The 24,064-nt window shown below is 36.5% G+C and overlaps 1 protein-coding gene across 1 annotated transcript; it reads right to left on the bottom strand.

Moving 5' to 3' along the window:
- Positions 1-859: 859 nt before the first annotated feature.
- LOC149846383 (phosphoserine phosphatase, chloroplastic-like) lies at positions 860-19,830 on the bottom strand. The gene is made up of 7 exons (XM_089991125.1): positions 19,578-19,830; positions 19,338-19,470; positions 19,127-19,234; positions 4,325-4,418; positions 1,277-1,426; positions 1,139-1,192; positions 860-1,052 (listed from the first exon to the last, which is right to left on the bottom strand). The coding sequence occupies exons 1-7, from the start codon at positions 19,828-19,830 to the stop codon at positions 918-920; spliced, it is 927 nt and encodes a 308-aa protein (XP_089847251.1). The 3' UTR covers positions 860-917.
- Between the last annotated feature and the right edge of the window lie 4,234 nt (positions 19,831-24,064).

Consider the following 24,064-nt stretch of genomic DNA (forward strand, 5'->3'; position numbering starts at 1 on the left):
TCATCAAGAAGATTAGCATAAGAAAAAATCTGATAGACATGTTTGCCAAAATTCTGATGTTCTAGATCAAATACAATCGATGCTGATGTTTTTACATGTAACCTTTTTCATAGTCAAACTGCTGGACAGCCCCCATAGGATTCAAACACAAGACCCTTGGTTATGATAGTGCAACCTAACCATCAAGCTATCTCATTTGACCCCCCAATATTTAGATGCAACTTAACAACAAAGAGTCTTCCAGCCTACTTCCCGCAATTTCACCTTGTAAGCCCTTGTGGAAAAAAAACCCGTCAAAAGGAAACTGTTTTGCAAGCAATTCCTTCTGCAGCTTCCTCATGCAGCCAAGGGCTACCTATCTATGGTTGAGATCAAGCCTAAAGTAGGGTAGAAAGAGTAACAAAAACTTTGTTGGTTGTGTTCCAGCTGGCTGAGTCCCACAATTCTTAAACAGCTGAAATCAATGAAAAATGTACCTCCATGTTCTAACTAATTCGACCAGCACAAATTCACCCTCTTTTTTAGCAGTTGAAAAATTGTAACCATCATTTCCCCATGGTATAAGGCTGCAATCTTTTTCACCTGAAGGTTTGGTGAGTCAATAATGAAACTATAATTGCTTATACGTACAATCAAGAGATTGAACAACTAGAAAATGAAGGCGCCACTTGTCCAACATAAGTCAGGCAGGCTAGGTGCCATGTAGTTTCCAAACTGAATTACATCATCCATAATGGGAACAAGTTATGCAAAAACTGACCTTCACCAGCATTAGACCAACAACTACCCCTTATTGCCCCCAAATAATCGTTCCAGAAAAGAAAAAATAACTGAGTCATTGAGATTATACATTTAATTAAGGGACAATATAATGTAGACATGACAGAAGCCATATATGCACCAAACAAAGAATAACTCTAATTGTTGATGCCAAATGCCTCTATCAAATCTTGGAAATTGAAGACCAGCCAATCAGCTTTCGCAGAGACATGCTCACGCAGCTGAACTCCTCCATAACAGATAAACAAGTCAGCTGCACCTTCTCTACGGGCCTGAACAGATAAAAATGGATAAAAAGGAAAAGGTAAAGGTCAGTGAAGGCTTTATTGACTATGCCGATGGAAATACAAGTATTTACCTCTAGGTCTGTTGCCCCATCACCAACCATGATCATCACCTTGTACCCATGCTTCTGCATCCCACATTTACAAAAGGATCATAATGCAATTAAACTTCCACAAAATTTAACCTCAAGGAAGAAATAGACAGATGCTACCTTCTTTATATTCTCAACAGCAACAGCTTTGCCTCCACTTCTAGACGTTGGCTCTTCTGTGTCAAATCCAATGAACTCACCAGAACTTCCAAATAGCAGCTGATTTGCATATATATTCTCATGTGGAATTCCTAGAAGTGATGCAACAGGCTACATGACAAGTTTTTCTCAGTTAGAACTTAAAGTGAGAAGTTCTGCTTTTCTGCCAAATCCGTGGATATTTACAATGGCTTCGGAAACTAATTAGGAGCATGAATCTACCAACTTGTTAAAACACAGGACATCTTATTATTTTATTTTATTGTGATGGTTAGACACTGGTAGGAATTCAGTATGAGACCTGCACCTCAGATAGTGTGTCTCTACTGGACTAGCTATCACAATGATGATCTACATCTGCAGAAAGAAAGGTGCCTTATACTTCCACACGGGATTAAGTAATGAAACATCATCAAGCACTGGCAAAATTTTAGATATATATCTTTTCGCATAAAGAACAACATCAATAGCTTTCAAGTCTATATAGATTATGTTGACAACAACAGCAACAACAATAATAACATTATTATTATAGTAGTGCTAGTAGTAGCAGTAGCAGTAGAGGAGGAGGTGTAGTAGTAGTAGTAGTAGCAGCTAGTAACTGAGGCAATAATAGTAGTAGCCGCAGCAGCAGCAATGGTAGTAGCGGTGCCCACCAAAAAAAAGATAAAGAAAAATAATAACAGTTTAACAGCTCCAAATAAAGTCTACAATAACAAATGAAAATGCAGTTTTGGAACTTTGACAGTAAGCCCTATTAAGAGGCATGATACAAATGCAATGAACATGAAAAAATTAGAACTGCATCTATCTAAAGATTAGACTTGCTGTCTACCAGTCACAACTACTTGGCATGATAAAATATAGGTTTCAGGGAAATAATGACTTGCTATGTGACTCTTTGATTATATGATATCCTTTTGTTTCAGATATAAAATAATAAAAACTATTTCTCTTTTGCCATTAAGGGAACCACAAGATTGGATTACATGATCATCTTTTGACCAAATATATTGCAGGAAACAAATTCTCACTCCCATGTGCCTTTAATTGTATGATAGCATGCTTAACAAAAATGTATTTAATGAATAGATGGCAAAAAACAAAGATATTCTATCAACAATTTAGTATTATTAATACATCTAGAGCCACTTGTTTCTAAAATATTTATACTGATCCTTCAGGCAATTTCAAATTCTTGCAGTCTTTTCATTCAACCTCACTACTGGGCATTTAATGTGCATGATTTTGTCATGCAATCATAACTTGCCACTTGCAAGTTGTAGCTCCTCTTTTCCAGCTTTGGAAGTTGATTCAACTACTCAATCTGAAGCTGGTTACAGTTTGACCATTCCAAGTTCTTTCTTCATCAAATATAATTAGGCTCACAAGCTCAAAATCCATCTTCCGTCTGATAAATGAACTGATACAATTTATCAACTTGCCATTATGTTCAATACCTCTAGTATGATGATGATACAGAATTCCATCAGAACTTGGACTAAAAGAGGAATATCAACACCAACTGCCAGTGCAATACACGTTTCCAATAGGGTTGTCAGTAGTTCATAGACACTGTTGACCTCAGTGGATGCAGGTTCAGACAATGTCCACCCTGTAGGGACCTACTACATTAATGCCAAGAAGTATTTGCCCCTGATGTGGTTTCAACTGTTTATGACTTGAGAATTAAAACTAAACTTAGCAGGCAAAATCCTTCTTTTCACCAAAGTGATGCAAATGAAGTTGGACATGGTGTAGCCCCAGATCTAGGCAAGAAATTCTTAAATCAGCTCTATGTCATGTCGCTATTCTTACTGACCTAATACAGCAAGGCTACTGTATCCTGTCAGGCGTTCTAACCCAGGCGTTATCGAGTCAATACTAGGCATGCTCCATCAGACCCAACCCATTGAAACCTTGCATTTGGATCACGAGGACTTACTGTAGTAATGCAAGACAAGAAATCCTGCATAGGTTGCAGGCAACATGGACGCTAGAGTGCACACACACACGTACTCACAAATGCTTATTATTCTAGAACAATCACTTAAAGGACCTGCAGGAACTTAAATGGTTCAATCATTATCATATTCAGTCTGACAAGTAATCGGTTGCCGTCCATGCTTTGGCATTATGAAGCCAGAAAAGGAATTAACAGCTGAATGTCATATAGAAAAGCCTCAGTGAGCTTTTTTTCCCTTTCCAGAACACATACACAGCATGATTTGTTTCCTAATTCAATAGTAACATTTTATAGGTATCTTAAAGATTGGTCAAGCTCAATGCCTTCACTATTTTGAATACTTTACATCTAAATCACTAGCTTCTTTATTTAACATGTTGAAACTAGAGAAGCAAAGCATTCAGATAGACTAATATTTTATTATGTCTTATTTTTGTAAAACTCAATTGATGAAACTTCATGCTCTTAACGACTTTATGTAGGTCATCTATGGAAGGTCAAGCATGACATGTGAAGTATTCGTCCTTACGTAATCTTTTTTATTATGTCTAACCAATTTCTATGCATCCAGCTGGGTTAATATCTCCAAATATTGTAAGTCAAACTAAATGTAGAAAATTCTGGAGGAGTTTTACCACTCTAATGGTTAAATTAACTAAAACAATTTCCTTTTTAAAGTCTTGTTGATCGTGTGCAGAAGTGACTTGTAAGTTTTTTTTCCATAGAGGTGTAAACCCGGGCGCACCCCTTGACCCCAGGTAGCCACCGGCTTCGGCTTAAGGAAAGGGGATAACGCCCGCAGGCATCGAACCCAGACTGCCTGTCTGACAGCCGAGGCCCGTTCCAACTATGCTAACCCCTTGGGTCAGTGACTTGTAAGTTAAAGCAAGAAAATAAAGAACATAATGACCAAAAAAAAATAATATACATAATTCAAACACCCACATGCAACATAAACATAATATAGCAAACAAAACTTTCTCGTTGTATAGTAATTGAAAGTAAGAAGTCAACTGCCTCAAGTCTCAAGTTGAGCAGCATACGTTGATCATTTGACGAAAACCTCCAGAAACAAGGTAGACATTGATATTTTTAGCCTTCAGCTTTTTCACTAAATCAACTATGCCTGGAGAGATCCTGCTTAAGAAAATATAGAGCTCACCTCAGCAGAGAATTAATATGTTAATACATAGAGGAAACACACATGCAGTAGAAAGGAATTCTAATGAATGGGATTCTATCAAACATATGATCGTAAATCAGACAACATAAGAAAAGGATAAAAATGTCATTTATATGAAAATAACATTAGACAAACGAGAGCTATCATGATAATTTATAAGAACGTGTAACATGGCCTTGCAACTGGGCAGATTAATCTATACCAAAGAAAAAAAAGAAATTACACGGAAAATCATGAGTTGAACCAGGTTGGTTCAGTAGGCTTTGATAAGGGACCATAAATTTGGTAGCTTCATCTACCAACATGATCATCCATTAACAATGTAAGTTACGTTTGAAGACATTATATGGGAAACCATTCTAATAATAAGCTTGTTCTATTTTTATTCTCAGATTAACATAATGTCCTTGGTCATGAATTGAATCAGGTTGGTTCTATAGGTAAAACAAATAGGCTGTGATAAGGAGCCAGATGGACAAACGCTAGGTAAAGTTGGTAGCTTCATCTATCAACTTGATCATCCATCAACAATTTATGGTACATTTGAACACATTATATGGGAAATGATGCTAATAATAAGCTTATCCCATTTTATTTTCAGATTAACATAATGTCCTTGGTTATCTGGCCGCTTTGGTCTAATTCAAGGAAAGTACGTTTTATTCCTTATATGGAACTAGCCATCAAAAGGAATTGTCCTCGATGATCATGCCCAAGTACATAGTACATCAGAGCAGAATAACATTTGATAAAAACAAGTTTGAACATATAAGTAGCATCTGTGCCTAAGGATTTTAACCTTCAGTTTTTCCAACGTCTTGGACAGAAGCATTTCTAGATGCATATTTGACCAACGAATGATTGCTTCAGCCATATTCATTGTGTAAACAGCTGATGGTGATTTCTTTTGTGATAAACTGATAATGTAGTCCTTGTTTTTTCCAAGAATGTCTTTCAAAGATAAATTGTTCTAAGTTCTCATATGCACTCTCAACAAGTTCAACTACAAAAAAAACGTTAATTAGCAATGGAATTTTGCGACGAAAATAATTTGTCACAAATTTGCGACGGATTAGCTAGAGAAAACTAGCCGTCCATAAAATTAAAATTAGTTGTGGAATTAACGATTGAAAAATTTTGTCTCAACATCCGTCGCTAATTAGCGACAGAAATATTTTATGTCAAACTCCGTCGTAACTTCGCGGCAGAATTTTTTCATCGCTAATTTGCTTCAACATTTGAGATAGAATGCTTTCGTCGCTAATTTTCAATGTAAAACGGGTCATCTAGGGCGAGAAATACTCTCCTCTCCCTGCTCTTTCTCTCTCTCCCCTCTTCTGCCGATCACCACAGTTTTTGCTCTCCTTCTTTGCCCCTGCTCTTCGTCGACCCACCATCTGACAGCTCCCTCCGGAGACCTCGCCAGCCACCTCCCGTTCTCCTCCCTCGTTCGTTCCCCCTCTGTCGCCCCTTTCCCTCGGGTGAGCCCTCTATCCCGCTCACCGTATTCCGGCCACCAACGCAGGCGACTCCCACGCTGCGTCCGGCCCTCTCAGGTGAACTCTTCCCCCCTCTCCGTTGTTTTCTTCTTCATCTTCTTTCTCCTTGTCTCTTTTCTCCTTTTCCGATCGTTTGTGACAAAGGGGAGGGCGTCGGTGCCCACCCCCCTCGCTTTCTCCCTCTTCTCGTTTGACAGGGGAGGGGCTCGACCCCTCCCTATTTTTCCTCTCCTTTGACACCGACCGGAGGGCATTGGTCCTCTGGCCTCCCTTTTCTCCCCCTCCCCCTTTTGGCAGGGTTGGGCTCGGGTTGGGCTTAGCCAGGTTGTCGAGCCCACCCCAACTTCGAGCCCCCTCACTTGCTCTGGGTCGAGCTTAGGCAAGCCCACCCCCCTCACTTTCTCTCTCTTCTCGTTTGACAGGGGAGGGGCTCGGCTCCTTCCTGTTTTCCCTCTCCTTTGGCACCGACCGGAGGGCATTGGCCCTTCGACCTCCCTTTTCTCCCCCCCCCCTGGCAGGGTCGAGCTCGGGTTGGGCTCGACCAGGTTGCCGAGCCCACTCCAGCTCCGGGCCCCATTGCTTGCTCTGGGTCTGGCTAAAGCAAGCCCACCCCCATCGCCTTCTCCCTTTTCTCGTTTGACAGGGGAGGGGCTTAGCCCCCTCCCTGTTTTTCCTCTCTTTGGCACTGCATCCCTTTTCTCTCTCTCTCCCCCCCCCCCGTTTGGCAGGCTCGGGTTGGGCTCGGCCAGGTTGCCGAGCCCAGCCCAGCTCCGGGCCCCGTCGCTTACCCTTGCCCCCCTCGCTTTCTCCTTCTTCATTACATTGTATTGCCTATATAAATGTGCATTGCAAGTGCGTAACAGAGCAAAATGTGCGATGCTTAATGCTAAGCATCATATGCAGCTTAAAATACCATGCGAAAAGAAATAAGAAAAATACAAATGAAAAAGCATGCAAATCGGGTAAATACCTATGGTGAGTAAGTGATGCAAGCGCATCACATGTTATTTACTGTCTTGGATACAACACTTTTCTGCTCACACACTCACTTAGTTGTGGATATCTAGGACTGTTTTGTTGTAGTTTGGAGATCATGCTGAGCATGATTTGAATGTATGTGAATAGAAGTGTTCTTATTTTTGTAGTTCGGAGACCATGGTTGTAGTTAGCGGGATATTAAGTGTGTTTGTTGTAGGTACATGTTTGACATTGTTATGATATGAATGATTGAATGTATTGCAATGTTTGACATGACTATCTATGCTTTCATGAAGTTATTTTCGATTTGATTATGCATTCCATGTGAAATTATATCATGAAAATATACTTAAAATGAATGTATCGTGTTTGTGAATATGATTTCATCTTTCTAAATATCCTTGTCATGTGTCTAAATATGATATGATAGTGTTACACACAAAAATATTGAATTGTCAATGCATGCATAATAGTTCATGAAATTGCATTTTATGTTAAGCATGTTTATCGTAGAGAGGAAAAAAAATTACGTATTAACTGAAACAAAAAAACTACTTTTGCATGACAATAGTTTTCTTGGAGGTGAATGACATTATATATATATATATATATCAAATCATTACATCCACCATCAATGCATGATAAATTAAATATTTTCTTCATCATAACATTATTATGATTCTCTTTTAACTGGTTAAGATAATATCTATAACATCATAGGACAAAATGGCTGCAAACCGTGAATGGATGTATCGTATGATAGTTGATAATGATGTGTTGCTTGAATATATGGATGGTGTTGATAGTTTTATTGAATTTGCAAGGACAAGTGTCAGTACAGTGGATCCCACCGGTCGGATCAGGTGCCCCTGCACGATGTGTAAGAACAATCAATTTGTAGAACCTCGTGGCATTAGACATCACCTATACAGGAAGGGTTTTGTTAGTGGTTATCAGAATTGAACGCTTCATGGTAAAGAATTTTGGAATAATTTTGACGCACGGGTGGATGTGGTGCACCATCCATATGTGAATTTGATATTTGATGTAGCAGGACCAGAACCGGGTTCTGCTATGGGTCCTAGTGATGTACCAACTGGGGTAGAGTAAGAAGCAACAAATGATGCATTTAGTAGATTTTATGACTTACTTAGAGATGTTGATGAGCCATTGCAGAATGATTGCGAGAGTCACACTATCTTGTTTGCAGTTCTTTAACAACTGAATTTGAAGTCAGAGTATAATTTGAGTCAATCATGTTTTGACCGTATGTGCTCTATTGTGAAGAGTATATTGCCCAAAGATGAGAAATTGCCATAAAATTTTTACCGTGCGAAGGCTATGGTCAACACTTTAGGAATGGGGTATCAAAAGATAAATGCTTATCCAAATCACTGCATGTTGTATTTCAAAGATCAAGAAAATAGCAGATCATGTCCGTCATGTGGGCATCCTCGGTTCAAGCCAAAGACAAGGGGCAATGCTATCACGAGGTCAAAAAAAGTGTCATACAAGTCACTCTGCTACTTCCCTCTTACCCCTAGATTGCAACGACTGTATATGTTTTCGAGAACAACTAAACACATGAGATGGCATGCAAATAAAGTTTGACATGATGAAGACAAGATCATGCATCCTGTTGACGCGAAAGCCTGAAAGCATTTTGATCGTACTCATCAGACCTTCGCAATGAAAGTGAGAAATGTTAGGCTCGATTTATGTACAGATGGATTTAATCCATTTGGGGGTAGATCAACCCCATACTCATGTTGGACGGTATTTGTCACATCATACAACCTTCCTCCAAGCTTGTGTATGAAGCGTCAAAATCTTTTCTTGTCTCTATTAATCTCTAGTCTGACGTCTCCGGGTTAAAATCTTGATGTATATTTAAGGTCATTGATTGATGAACTGAAAATACTATAGGATAATGATATTCTCACGTACGATGCCCATAAAAAACAAAACTTCATTATGAAGGTTATTGTTCTATGGATAATTAGTGACTTCCCTGCATATGATATGTTATCTGGTTGAAGCACATATGGGAGGTTGGCATGTCCGTACTGCATGAAAGATACAAAATCTTTTAGATTGACGTATGGAAGGAAGTCGTGTTGGTTTGATTGTCACCGTCGATTTCTACCCAGCGACCATCTGTTCTGACGACAAAGGAATGCATTCTGAGCAGGCATAACTGAAATAGAAGGTCTACCAGCACGGTTGTCTGGCATAGAGATTTTAAGACGATTGCGATACTTTTCATATGGACTGACAGATGCCTGTAGTGTGACAACCTTCTTTGGATTTGGGAAGGATCACAATTGGACAAAGAAATCTATATTTTGGGAACTACCATATTGGCCGACCTTATTGATACGACATAATTTGGATGTGATGCATGTGGAGAAAAATGTGTTTGATAATGTGTTCAATACGGTAATGAATGTAAAAGAGAAAATGAAGGATAATCCGAAGGCCCGTATGGATTTAAAAGTAATATGTAAAAGACCAGAATTGGAACTCCAAGAATACAATGGCAAAGTACTGAAACCAAAGGCAAGGTATGTGTTTGGACTAGATCAAGTAAAGTAGGTATGTCAGTGGTTGAGACAGTTGAGATTTTCAGATGGCTACGTCTCTAACATTGCTCGGGCTGTGAAGATAGACGATGGACAATTATATAGGTTGAAGAGCCATAATTGTCATGTCATCATGCAACAGTTGATTCCCCTAGCATTCCATGATATGTTAGACAAACCTATATAGGGGGTATTATCTGAGTTGAGTTGATTTTTTAGAACATTGTGTGCATCAGAAGTTGTAGTAACTGAGGTAAAGAATTTTGAAGATTCTATCGTCACTATTATTTGTTAGCTAGAGAAGATATTTTCGTCAACATTTTTCGATGTTATGAACATGTGATGATACACTTGCCATATGAACTTAGGGTTGGTGGTCTTGTGCAATATCGGTAGATGTACTCATTTGAAAGGTATATTTTTATTTATATTTTTCTCTCTAATGCTATTGAGAATTTATTGTATTACAAGATATATATTATTGACAGATGCATGTTTGACCTTAAAAAAAAGGTTCAGAGAGCGGAAGGTTCAATTTGTGAGGCGTACACTTTAGAAGAGATTTCAAATTTCTTATCTACGTACTTTGAGCCTCACATTCCAACATGTTACACTTGCCCACCTCGTAATGATGATGAAGAACACGTTATTGTGGATGACAAACTATCGATATTTAAATGACTTGGGAATGCTTTTGGCAGTTGCCGGTCAAGACTCTTGAAAGATCGAGAGCAAGACGCATCACAAATCTATATCCTTTTTAATTGCTCAGAAATCGACCCCTACATCGAGTAAGTATACATAATATGTTACACTAAGTTCTCTACATATATGGTTCGGTAATATAATTATTTATTAAGTGCAGACAATTTGATTTGGAGTTGCGAAGAGAACTTTCACATCTCACTGATTCAGAAGTACAAAAAGAGCATGAAAATAAGTTTGGGGCATGGTTGAAAGAGTTGGTAAGGACGATGACATGCATTCTTTCCATGTAAACAACAATATGTTACTTAATTGTTCATGTTTACAGTCATTGTTTATGCTTGTAGGTTCGCCATTGTAATGTTAATGACCAAGGAATATGTGATTTATAAAATGGTCCGACCAAAGTTGTGCAATGTTACAACAGGTACATCGTAAATGATTATCAATTTCATACAAAAGACTACAGTGTAAACAAGTTAATGATGAATAGTGGCGTGTGTGTCAAGGGTAGTAATTACAGTGAAAATGAACTTGACTACTACGATGTTATAGAAGAAATGATGGAGTTGACTTACTTAGGCATAAATAATATGGTAACTTTATTCAAGTGTCATTGGTTTGATCCCACAACAACAAGAGTCGACAAAGCCTCAGGCATTGTGAAGGTGAATCATAAATCAAGGTTTGGAACATATGAACCATTCATATTAGCATCGCAAGCTCAATAAGTTTATTATACTTCATATCTGAATATAAGGAAGTCAGATAAAAATTAATGCTGGGCGGTTTGCAAGGTGAAGTCTAAATTATATATCGAGTATGATCAGTTACATGAAGACAAGATTGTTGAAGAGGGTGATTACTATCAATCAGATGATATGTATGACTTCTTTTATGGTTACGATGTCATACGTGGTCTTGATGTCACATCTCCATTGTCTGATGACACACATATGGAAGAATGTGATCCAAATGATATACCAAATGGATGGTCACCCAATGAAGAAGAAGAAGACAAAGAGAACGAAGAGGAGGAAGAGGAAGAAAAAGAATATAAAAGTCAAACAAGTGATGAGGAAGCATACTCGAGCTAGTGAAATACATCTTGTAATACATACAACATCACTTTCTCATATGCATCATCTATTTTAACATTATATCTTGCATATCATGTTACATTCCATGCATACTTAGCATGTACATGCACAGTTCATGTATAGTTATAAAACTGATTCATGTAAGACCTTTAAATCTTTACATTTAATGCATATGTCATGTCCATGCTAAGATCAAGAGTTATGTAACTGATCCAAATAATATTTTTATTTGTTAGAATATGGTTCGTGGAGGTCAAAGTGGTCGAGCACCCAGTGGTCGAAGACCAAGTGGAGGCCGTGGGACAACATTAGGTAGATGTCTTTGTGTTATATTTAAATATAGGCATTCATTATATTTTTGCTTATATGTTGATATAAAAATTATTACTTGTTAATCGTCTTTATAGGATCTCAGCTCAGTGATCGTCAGTCTCAACCTTCGTCTTCACATACAGTTTTGATAGGTATATCATTTAAATAATTATATACTTGATTAGTTTAAATATGCATTGTGTGAATTTCTAACTCATTGTTCCATAGATGATGTTTCACCTGCACATGACCCACCTACACCAGCTACTCATACACATCACGAGATAACGCCGGATGAAGGGTCTTCTCAGTCTAACACATGATGACTCATTCAAATAGTGTATATTGATAGTCGATCGTAAGTATTTCATTGTCACTTGTTCAATACTTATCTTATAAATAGTGTATATCGATAGTCGATTGTTAATGTGTACCGATTCATATACAGTGCAAGGTTTGAGCTACAAGAAGTAATTTGAAAAATTAGGAAGTCACTAGTTCAGCATCTTCCAGGACCGGTCACTCAATGGAAAGAGTACCCGAAGGAGGTGTTGGACAGATTATGGTCCTCATTCATGGTATACAATCGTTTATCATAGCTAATGTGTTTCATATTTAATTTTTTCTTATAGTCATGTGTACTAACTTTCTGAAATTATTTGTAGGTTTCGAATCGCTTCGCGACTATGAAGGGGGAGTAGGACGTGAGGCTAGTGTGACAGGTGGTTGTCAGTCCATTTGCCGACATGCTTCACAATATGAAGAATACAACAATAAAAGCAGCTGGTGGGATAGATGATCCACTGCAGTGGAAGAGTTATGGGCCTTCTACTATCAGGTTAGATTATTGGGATGCAATGGGCGACAAGCGGGCGAGTCATGAATTTTGAAATCGCTCAACAAAGGCTGCATAAAATCGAACGAAGATGCCCGATGCCCATCTACACACAGGTGGTTCTAGGACTTTTGGGAGCCACCAAAAGAAAATAGTAACTCATCAATATATATTGTCAAATTTATAAGTATTTCTGCATACTTTCTAATTAATTTTTTTATCATTTAACCTTGCAAGAAGCCGAAAAAAGAGGCTCTGTGCCTTACAAGGATGTGTTTGTTGAAACACATAAACATAAGAGTACGGGAGAGTTCGTATCAGAGAAGGCGAGAACGACAATGGTATGTATTTATTATATTAATAAATATTATAATATACAAGTTATCATGAATTATATTATCATAAACATTATAAGTCTTAATTATTAATTCATACTATAATCATTACTTTGTAGGAGTCATATGAGCAGCAGATGGTAGAGAGATATGGCGATGACTCCACTCAGCATCCGCCTTTTGATCCTGCAGCATGGGTGACTACAACCGGTGAACCAAAAAAATGTCGTGTGTTCGAGTTTGGGAGTAATATGAACATCACACCAGTCATTGCCTCCTGTAGCTAGGGCTCTCACAGTTTTCCCGCCAGCATCAACTCCTAGCGTCTGATTGACCCTACTATTTCTTGGGATGGTGTCTGTCAGCTTCTTCAGAACACAATGCGTGACTTTTTACAAGAAGTTATTCTCAACCTTGTCTATAATGAGTTGTGCAACTTTTTTTGTAATAGGAGAACTTCGTCTGCCTTCAACATGAGCTCTGGTGCCTGTCAGGTACGTATAACGTTTATTTCAATATATATTTAAAGTTTCATGTCATTAGATTCCAATACGTATATGCATGATTGAATACATATATGCATGATTGAATCACTATGAAATTTTATTGATAGCATTAGAACACATGTATGCATGATTGAATCACTATAAAAATTTTAAGACAGCCTTAGAACACATATATGCAAGATTGAATCACTATGAATTTTATTTGACTGCCTTATAATACATATATGCATAATTGAATCACTATGAAAGTTTTTTTACAACCTTAGAACACATATAAGCATGATTTCATCACTATGAATTTTTTTTGACAACCTTAGAACACATATATACATGATTGAATTGCTACAAAATTTTTTTTACAGCATTAGAACATATATATGCATGATTGAATCACTATAAAAAAAATTTGATAACCTTAGAACACATATATGCATGATTGAGTCACTATGAAATTTTTTTGACAATCGTAGAGCACATATACGTATGATTGAATCACTATAAATTTTATTTGACAACCTTAGAACACATATATGCATGATTGAATCACTATAATTTTTTTTGACACCTTTAGAACACATATATGCATGATTGAATCACTATAAAATTTTTATGACAGCCTTAAAACACATATACGCATAATTGAATCACTATAAAATTTTTATGACAGCCTTAAAACACATATACGCATAATTGAATCACTATGGATTTTATTTGACTGCCTTATAACACATACATGCATGATTGAATTACTATGAAAGTTTTTTGGCAATCTTAGAACACATATAAGCATGATTTCATCACTATAATTTTTTTTTGACAACCTTAGAACACATATGCATAATTAAATCACTACAAATTTTTTTTGACAGCATTAGAACATATATATGCATGATTGAATCACTACAATTTTTTTTTGATAACCTTATAACATATATATGCATGATTGAATCACTATAAAAAAATTTTGACAACCGTAGACCACATATATATATATATGATTAAATCACTATAAATTTTATTTGACAACCTTAGAACACATATATGCATGATTAAATCACTATAATTTTTTTGACACCTTTAGAACACATATATGCATGATTGAATTACTATACAATTTTTATGATAGCCTTAGAACACATATGTGCATGATTAAATCATTGTGGATTTTATTTGACAACCTTAGAACACATATATGCATGATTGAATCACTATACAATTTTTATGACAACCTTAGAACACATATATGCATAATTGAATCACTATGGATTTTATTTGACAGCCTTATAACACATATATGCATGATTGAATCACTGTGAAAGTTTTTTGACAACCTTAGACCACATATGTGTATGATTAAATCACTATGAAATTTTTTTGCCAACCTTAGAACACATGTATGCATGATTGAATCACTATAAATTTTTTTGATACCTTTAGAATACATATATGCACGATTGAATCACGATGGATTTTATTTGACAACCTTAGAACACATATATGCATGATTGAATCACTATGATTTTTTTTTGCCAACCTTAGAACACATATATGCATGATTGAATCACTATATAATTTTTTTGACACCCTTAGAACACATATATGCATGATTGAATCACTATAAATTTTTTTTACAATCATAGAACACATATATGTATGATTGAATCACTATTTAATTTTTTTGACAACCTTACAACACATATATGCATGATCGAATCACTATGAACTTTTATTGACAACCTTAGAATACATATATGCATGATCGAATCACTATGAACTTTTATTGACAACCTTAGAATACATATATGCATGATTGAATCACTATGAAATTTATTTGACAACCTTAAAAAATATATATGCATACTTGAATCACTATGGATTTTATTTGACAACCTTAGAATACATATATGTATGATTGAATCACTATGAAACTTTTTTGCCAACCTTAGAATACATATATGCATGATTGAATCACTATAAATTTTTTTGACACCTTTTGAACACATATATGCATGATTGAATCACTATACAATTTTTATGACACCTTAGAACACATATATGCATTATTGAATCACTATGACATTTTTTTGACAACCTTAGAACACGTATCTGCATTATTGAATCACTATAATTTTTTTGTCAGCCTTTGAACAAATATATAAATGATTAAATCAATATAAATTTTTTTTGACAGCCTTAGAACACATATATGCATGATTGAATTACTATAAATTTTTTTTACAACCTTAGAACACATATATGCATGATTGAATCACTATGAAAATTTTTTGACAGCCTTATAACACATATATGCATGATTGAATCACTATGAAAGTTTTTTGACAACCTTAGAACACATATAAGCATGATTGAATCACTATGAATTTTTTTTTGACAACCAGTGAATTTTGTTAATGTCCTTCACTTTATTGCTAGTTTATGTATCATTCAGCCATGTTACTTTGATTGCCTTAGATTAGGTGCATTGCATATAATTTATTTCATTATATTTTGTTTATCAATACTAACATTTTGGTTCTCTTGTAGGATGCTGAAGACGATCAGCGTAGAGGAGCTTATGGAGGCATGGATGGAGGAGCAGATCGAGACAATTAAGAGAATGATGCTCCAAATCTTGGAAAGGATTAGCTTCATGTGTTGAATTTGTTTAACGTACTTGTTATTTCAAACGAAACTCTTTGTATATGTTCACTTGTAACTAATTACAACTTGGCAAGGATTATACTGGGTTATTAATTTTTTCACTTATAACTTCTGTTAAATTTGTTTCACCTACCTTGTGTATGTATTTTTTATGTGTACTTTGTTTTATACACAGGTTATATAAATTGTATAACGAGAAATTCTTTCTCGATATTTTTATTGAAATAAAATTATTTTATTTTTTTAAAATTTGACGATAGATTAGCGATGGATATTATCTATTGCTAATATTCAGCAAAATGGCAATGGTATTTGGCGATGAATAGTATTCATCGCCAATTTAGCGACAAATTAGGGACTGATATTTATCTGTTTCAAAAATTGAATCAGTTGATGTTTTGTGACAGAATGTAATTCATCGCGAAATGGGCGATGGATATTAGAGACGGATACATATTTGTCGTTAAATTTTAGCGACAAATATGTATCTGTCGCAGAACCAAATTAATGTTTATTTAGAGATGAATTAGCGACGGATCATGACATTCGCTAATCCAACGCAAATAAGCAACAAATTAGTTATGTCGCTAATTAGCGATCAAGAAATTGTGACGAACTCTATCCATTGCAAAGTTGTCGTCAGTCCATCGCTGAACAGTTCAGCGATGGATTTGTGACGGATTAACGTCGGATATCGTCTGTCGCTAATCCACAGAATTCTTATAGTTTTGTATAACGACGAATTCGCCAATAAATGTATATACATGTATCATCCAACAAGGATGCCATCATTATTATGACCCTCAAACATGATTGTGTTTTGTTTGTGTCTGCTACTTAGTATTGACAATTGTTCTGGAAAGCATTTAAAAGGATAAAATTTATATAGTTGCGCCCTGCAGGAGTAAGAAACAATGGCATGTATGGAAACAAAAATCCAATTTGAGAGATTTGAAAAAGCAGTCATGTGAAAGGCACTATACATCTGCATTTCTCAATGCCTTTCTTTAGACGACGATTCCCATTTTTTTGTTTGCTGATGATAAAGATCTTTTCCTCACCAACATGACATCATTCTCATCATAGTAATTTGATGTTAGGCCCTGAATTCTTTAGATAAATGAAAAATTCAAAAGGTATATGATGCATCTGCAGTTATCAGATGGACTAATTGCACCTTAGGTTTCTTTTTAGCATCTTAAGATGAAACTTTTGGTCTTAATTACTCTAGGTTCCAAAACGGTAGTGTCTATGAGATGAGTATATATCATATGAAAATTGAAACTTGTGTTATTAGTTTGAAAACAAATCAGCATTAGCATCTAGTTCCAATGGAGGCGCTCATCGGATGTTTTTCAAGTTGTCAAGATTGATTTTTGGTCTTCTTTTATCAAAGAAATTGGTTTATGCCATTTGGACGCTCTCTAAAGTGAATGTGATATCCAACATGATCAAAGTTATTCCAGGCAAATATGTCCAAAATAATGTTCGCATTATAGAGTCAAATTCAAAGAAAATACTGCCAGGTTTAGTTGGATCCGGGTCAGAATCAGATGAGTGAATAGGTTCGGAACTGGGTTTAATTCATCTAATTTAATTTATTTCACAAGGAAATTACTTGAGCTGTTTTATGTGGATCCAGCCCAAGCGGTCAAATCATATCTGAATTTGTAATTCCATCATATTTCTGAGTCGGATTTAGATCCAGAATCAGGCCTGTTCATTGAAAATCGAATCCGGTCAACCCTGATGTTTTTTTTTTATAGTCCAACAGCACCCTTCATCACCGATTGCATATTAATTGTCTGGCCTCGGGTTGGTAAAACTTTTGAGGTTCCCCTGCTCACTGGGGAGTAGGCCCAGAATACGTTATATTAAAGGTCCCATTCAAAAAGACGCCTGAGAGAGCGGCAATAAAAGAAGAGTTGTAGAAAAAATCAGAAAAACAATGTTTGCGGTACGTATAAGGAAATTTTTTGGTGTTTTTTTTTCCAAAATTATGACTATACAGATGTGTTCAGCATAATTGATTTACGAGAAATCGACATTTGAATCATGAATTTTGGATAAAAAAATATTTTTGGAGCCTCAAAAATTTATGAAAATTGTACATTTGAAACTTATAAAAACCTATCCATGCATCGGAATAAAATGCTTTCAAGAACTGATTCTTATAAAAACAAGCATATAAATCACATTTGTATGATCACAATTTTGAACAAAATACCAAAAATCCAATAACACATCCATTGGACAGGTTTGGTAGCCATTGGGTAGGTTTTCATTTATATTGGGAATGAAACCCTTTCAAACCTCCTCAATGAAATTTTTTGGTGGTTTTTTTAAAATTCTGACCATACAGACGTGATCAGCATGATTGATTTATTATAAATCGACACTTGGATCATGAATTTTAGATAGAAAATGGTATTTGGAGCCTAAAAAAATTTATGAAAATTATAAGTCATTAATTTTGAAACTTATAAAAACCTTTCCATGCATTGGAATCAAATGCTCCAAGAACTGATTCCTATAAAAACAAGTATATATAGATCACATCTGTACGGTTGGAAATTTGAAAAAAACACCAAAAATCAAATAAAACGTTCATTGTTCATTGGAGAGGTTTTCATTTTCCTAATATATATATATATATATATATATATATGAGAGAGAGAGAGAGAGAGATTTTTCTATGAGTTAAAGATATAGTAACAATGAGATTTTACTTAAATATAAGTTTTTTTAACAGCATTTTACTTCAAATATAAGTTTTTGTGTTCTAGCTTCTCTCTAAATAAAGTATTTTTTTGGCCGATCTTTTGAAAAGACGGGAGTTCGGATTTTTTTTTTTTTTCAAGTTTTATTTTTTTGTTATGACCAGGAACCCACCGAAGCTAAGGAAAGCTTCCGGTGGGGACAACTACCTCTAAAAGTTATGGACACACCCGTGCGCCAACAGGGTTTGATATGGAACGTGCTTTAAAAGGAGTTTTGCTAAAACCACACATCGTGGTTAGTTGAAAATCTATGAAGAAAATCTATTGTCAGCATCAATGATTAGGAGTGAAACTAAGGACAAAGGGAGGGAAGGGAGATCGAACAAAGAAAATTGGAGAAAAATATATAGAAAACACCAATCCTCTCACCTGGGCGGCCTCTTGCTGAGGAAATCGTTCAATTGGGCTAAGGAAGGCTTGAACAGGTTAAGCCTCGCGGTCAGAGCTTCCTGAAGAGGAACGGTTCCACTCATTGCCCTGTGCCCCCAAGAAAAAAAAAACAGTAAAACAAAAAAAATCAGCAAAAACAAAAATAAAAAAAAATCAAAACTTCCCAACCCCGTTCCGTCACCAAACTCACCTCTTTGTCCACTCGGCAACGGCTTCTCCGGCGCCACAGAACTCTGCCAACTCGTCGATCCCTTCATCGACGCACACCGTGCTGTCGACGTCGAAGCACACGGCGTCCGCGCTCCGCCAGATCTTCAACACCTCTGCGGCGAACCAAAAGGAATTAAGAAGAAGAAGAAGAAGTTGATCATGGTCATGAACAAAACCGAAGACGACAACGACTCAAAAGCAGAAGCAGGAAGAAGAAGACCTTTGGAAGGAAGAGTATTATCAAAGAGACGAGGAGAGAGCCGATCCTGCTGGAGAGGGATGGCGTTGACGGCGAGTGGGGCACGATCCCTGGGGCTTCTGGGGACGAGATTTCGCGTGTAAGAAAGAGAGATCGTGGATTGCTGCGTCGAATCGAGGGAGAGGGAAGAAGAACGGGAGGAGAAGGAGGAGGAGGGCAGGAGAGGAGAGGGGCGAGAGGGGAGACGTGAGCATTGGATCCGCAATTCTTCCATGCAAGCGAGTCGGGAAGAAGCAGAGAGAGAGAGAGAGAGAATGGTGAAGGTTTCCTCGAGAACTTAGTGGGGCTGGCACGTCTAAGCGATTTCGGTTCCCTGTTGTTGTTTTTTTAATATTTAAACGGAGAAACCACCCACAGGATCAGATACCTAACTCACGCTTGCTGGCATGACTCCGTGTGCTTTTTGTTTTTTTTTTTAAATAACGAGAAACCCTTGCCAAAACCAGAAAAACCCAGAAACATCACTGCGCTAACGGGGTTTGATTCGGTACTTTTATCTCAGCACCCTCACTGTGGTTTGTTGAGATTTTGTAGTAAAATTATCAACCCGATATAGTACTGAAAAATCTCTATATCTTAAAAATATTATCTATTTTGAAAACATTTTTTGATATATATATATATATAGTAGTAACAGCGCAAGATGAGTGGAATGACGCTAACCATTGGATTTTGATCAGATCCAACTGTCAGCCTAAACCCTACTTAAAGTGCTCGATCCCCATTATCAAAATTCCTTTCTCTCTCTCTCAACTGGCCGATGATGCCAGAGATGTCGCCGCCGCTGACGCCGGATACAACATCTCTCTCTGATCAAGAACCGTTGGAATCCCTGCTCTCTCTCGTCGAGTACCGCCTAGATCCCCTCCGCCTCTCACGCCGGACTACCGAGAACCAGGTACTCTCTCTTCCCTCTCACGCCAGACTGAAAATAAGTGTTCGGTCACAATTCTAAATGGTGATCCGACCAGTCACAAATGCGGCGAAAAAAATTTCAACTGTGCTTTAGGGTTGTTGCCGATTAAGTACTTGGGGCTACCCTTACAAGTCAAGGCAACCTCTAAAACATCATGGGCACCGGTTGTTGACAAGGTCGGTCTTAAGCTTCAATCTTGGCATGCCAGATATTTGTCTCTTGCAGGCAGAATTACTTTGATCAGACATGTTTTGTCAGCGATTCTGGCATTCTTCATGTCGGTTTGTGTCATGTTAGTCAACGTTGAGCAACAACTTAAGCGCGTCCTATCAAATTTTTTGTGGTGAGGTGTAAATGGATCTTATAAGAGGCACTTGGTGGGATGGGACTCCATCGTTATGCCAAAGACTATGGTTGGCTTATGAATTTTTGCTTTGCGTAAAAGGAGTGTGGCATTGGCTGTGAAGCAATGTTGGTTGGCTCATAATTCACAGGATGCATGTGCAAACTTTCTCCGACTGAAATATGGTCTAATCGATTCACTTGTTGTTCGTCAGGGGGGCTCGTGTACCATACACATCGCATTTGAGAAAAATATGGTTTAGGGCATTGCGTTTATTTCTTGACAGAGATTTGGACGTGGGGGTAGACGAATCTTGGCTTCAATGGGCAATCTCAATTGCGGGAGTTTTCCAAGTCCACAAGGTCTACCGTTCTCTTTTACCTACAGGTCCGGGTTGGATCCTCAAACATGCTTTATGGGTGAAGGGGCCACCTCTGAGGACCAAGGTATTAGCTTGGTTGATTCTTTATGACCGGATACAAACTCATAACAATATCAAGAGGATGGGGTTTCAGTTTACCAGTTGGTGTGTGCATTGTCGACAAGCTGAAGAAACCATACATCTTTTTTGGTCGTGTGAAGTGTTTCGGAAATTATTTTCTAAAACTTGGAGGGCTCCATCAGTTGTTGTGCGGGAGGGCTGCTTTGTGTTAGATCTTATCCTCGGCTCTTCTATAATTAGACGTGAAAAGAAGTGGAGGACTATTTGGAGAGTCGGGTTATTTACAGTGTGGTGGTTCATATGGATGGCCAGAAACGATGCTACTTTTCGGGATGTCCCGTTCAACCTTAACTATTTGACTCATAGGGTCTTGGCTAATGTGTATGCTATCTTACGCATATATCTCAAAGACCTGCCTCTGCCTACAACTGATCCTCATCTAGATGTTTGTGGTCCTTGATGAGTTTTCTGTTGTGTTCGGATTTTTCTGTTTTTGTGTAAATGGTGTTTTCATGTAGTGTTGTTGTATTTGTGCTTGTGGGACTCAACGCTTTGTTGAGTTTCACTTTTAAGTAATGTTGATCGCTTTTTGGCTCTCGAAACCCTCTTTTTCCCTCTTTTTCTCGGCATTTTGCCCTTTCTTGAAACCTTCCCTCTTTTCCTCTTTTCTTCTACAACTTTTTGGTTTAAAAAAAAAACACCAATCTTGGCCTTAGGTTGGTTTTCTCCTACAATATGTCGATTTTTAGAAAAGAAAAGTTTGTGTCTTCTTCTTGTGTTGTTTTTATGCTTCATGTTGGATTTTGGTACTTTTGTTATCAATTTTGAAAGAGGAGAAACGTTGGCCAACTACTTGTTCAGTAGTGATGCTACTGACTTCTTTGATTGCCTAAGATTGATTGAAGTTGCGTGACAGGCTTGGTGGTTCATGTTGTGTTTATTTTCATGTATATAATGTTAATATGTATACTTTTTGTGAATTTTGGTGTATTTTTTAGGCCTTTGATTTTTTAAGTATCTTAAAAACATGCTTACACAATGCAATCAAACGGTTCAAAACATGCTATTTACTAAATAAAACATGTTGTCCATATTTATATGGCTTGATCTTCAAAAAACTAGAATTATTTAAAACAGGCATATTTATATGGCCTGTATAGTGGACATAAAAAATCATTGATTTAACATTTTCATTAATAAGATATAAATTTTTTTTACATGCTTTTGGCATTTATAAATTTTTTTCTCCGTATTTGCTGTAAAAAAATTTCCTAATCTTCCACCGCATTCGCATCTAATGCGAGAGTACATCATGTTACAACTCATTATTTTGATGTCTGTCAATGCATCAAAAAATAATTGCATTCACCACAAAAATAACATCTACAAACACCTATGTCAAAATCTATAACATGTGCTACCTAGTTTTGATAGGAAGCTATGTTTTATTTGTATGATTGATATTAGATTTGAAAATAATGCCTTGAAAATAAATGACTATGAGGTTTTTCTTTAATAAAGTTCTTCAACAAACATATCATTCATGGTTTTGAATGAACTTGAAGCAGATGAAATGAAAAGGAATAGTAAAAACAGGTTATCATTCATAATAGCATAAAGTATAAGGTGCATGAGAAAAACAGCCCCATAAGAATCATAGAAGGTAAGGTATTCAAAATCCCATCAAACTACACAAAACAAAAGACCATAAATGATAATTTGTTTCTCTAATATGGAGGAGACATAAAAGGATCATAACAAAAATGAATTTGTTAACTCAGACCTACTATATATGCAGAAATTTCATTGAAGTGGACTTTGAGGATAAAGGGCTCCCTCAATATCCCAAACACTCAGCACATTGTTTCTCTTGACTTCCTCAAGAAGAACAACATGAACATTGAAGAGCTTAATGCATCTACAACATCTAAATCTAGTCAGTAGGTTGAGTAATTGATGTCTATAGTTGCAATTACCAAGTTGATTGATTTATCAAATGTGTATGTACTCTGACTGAAGGGCCTTCTCATTTTCTAATTTATAGAAAAAAAGCTTCATAAATGCATAATATGAGCTATTGGTTGAAGATTTTATCTAGGACTTAAGACCATGAGTATGAGGATCATCCATGTGTGCTTTACGGTCCTTCTTGATCTGATCTCAACTGTCAAAGATCTATATTTTAAGCAAGGCCTACATTTCATTTGGTTGCACATACAATGAATTTTTTATTTTTTTATTTGCAACTTTCATAGATCAGAAAAAGTGAATTTTTTTCTCCACATCCAGTGGTTTCTTTGATTGTTTTATTTGATGGTCAAATTCAAATATTATATCACTCATGTGGTTTTTTTATGGATGTTCAAGTTCCTTTCCAACTACAACTTACTATAAACTCTAAATTGATCACACATGAACAAAACTGAAATTCAATTTAACTGGACTAAATTTGGCATCATAACCTACATTCTATCATGAGAAAGTATTGGTTGCTCTTGCTAGTATATTGTTCTCTATTAGAAACAAGTTGTTTTAAATGATTCTCGTTTTTTGAAGATCAAGCCATATAAATATGGTCAACATGTTTTATTTAGTAAATAACATGTTTTGAACCATTTGATTGCATTGTGTAAGCATGTTTTTAAGATACTTAAAAAATCAAAGGCTTGAAAAATACACCAAAATTCAACATTAACATTGTATACATTAAATTAAACACAACATGAGCCACCAATCCTGCAAACTGC

Source organism: Nuphar pumila, chromosome 2, assembly GCF_984573655.1.
Source record: "Nuphar pumila chromosome 2, dmNupPumi1.hap1.1, whole genome shotgun sequence".
In the NCBI taxonomy this organism is placed as follows: domain Eukaryota; kingdom Viridiplantae; phylum Streptophyta; class Magnoliopsida; order Nymphaeales; family Nymphaeaceae; genus Nuphar; species Nuphar pumila.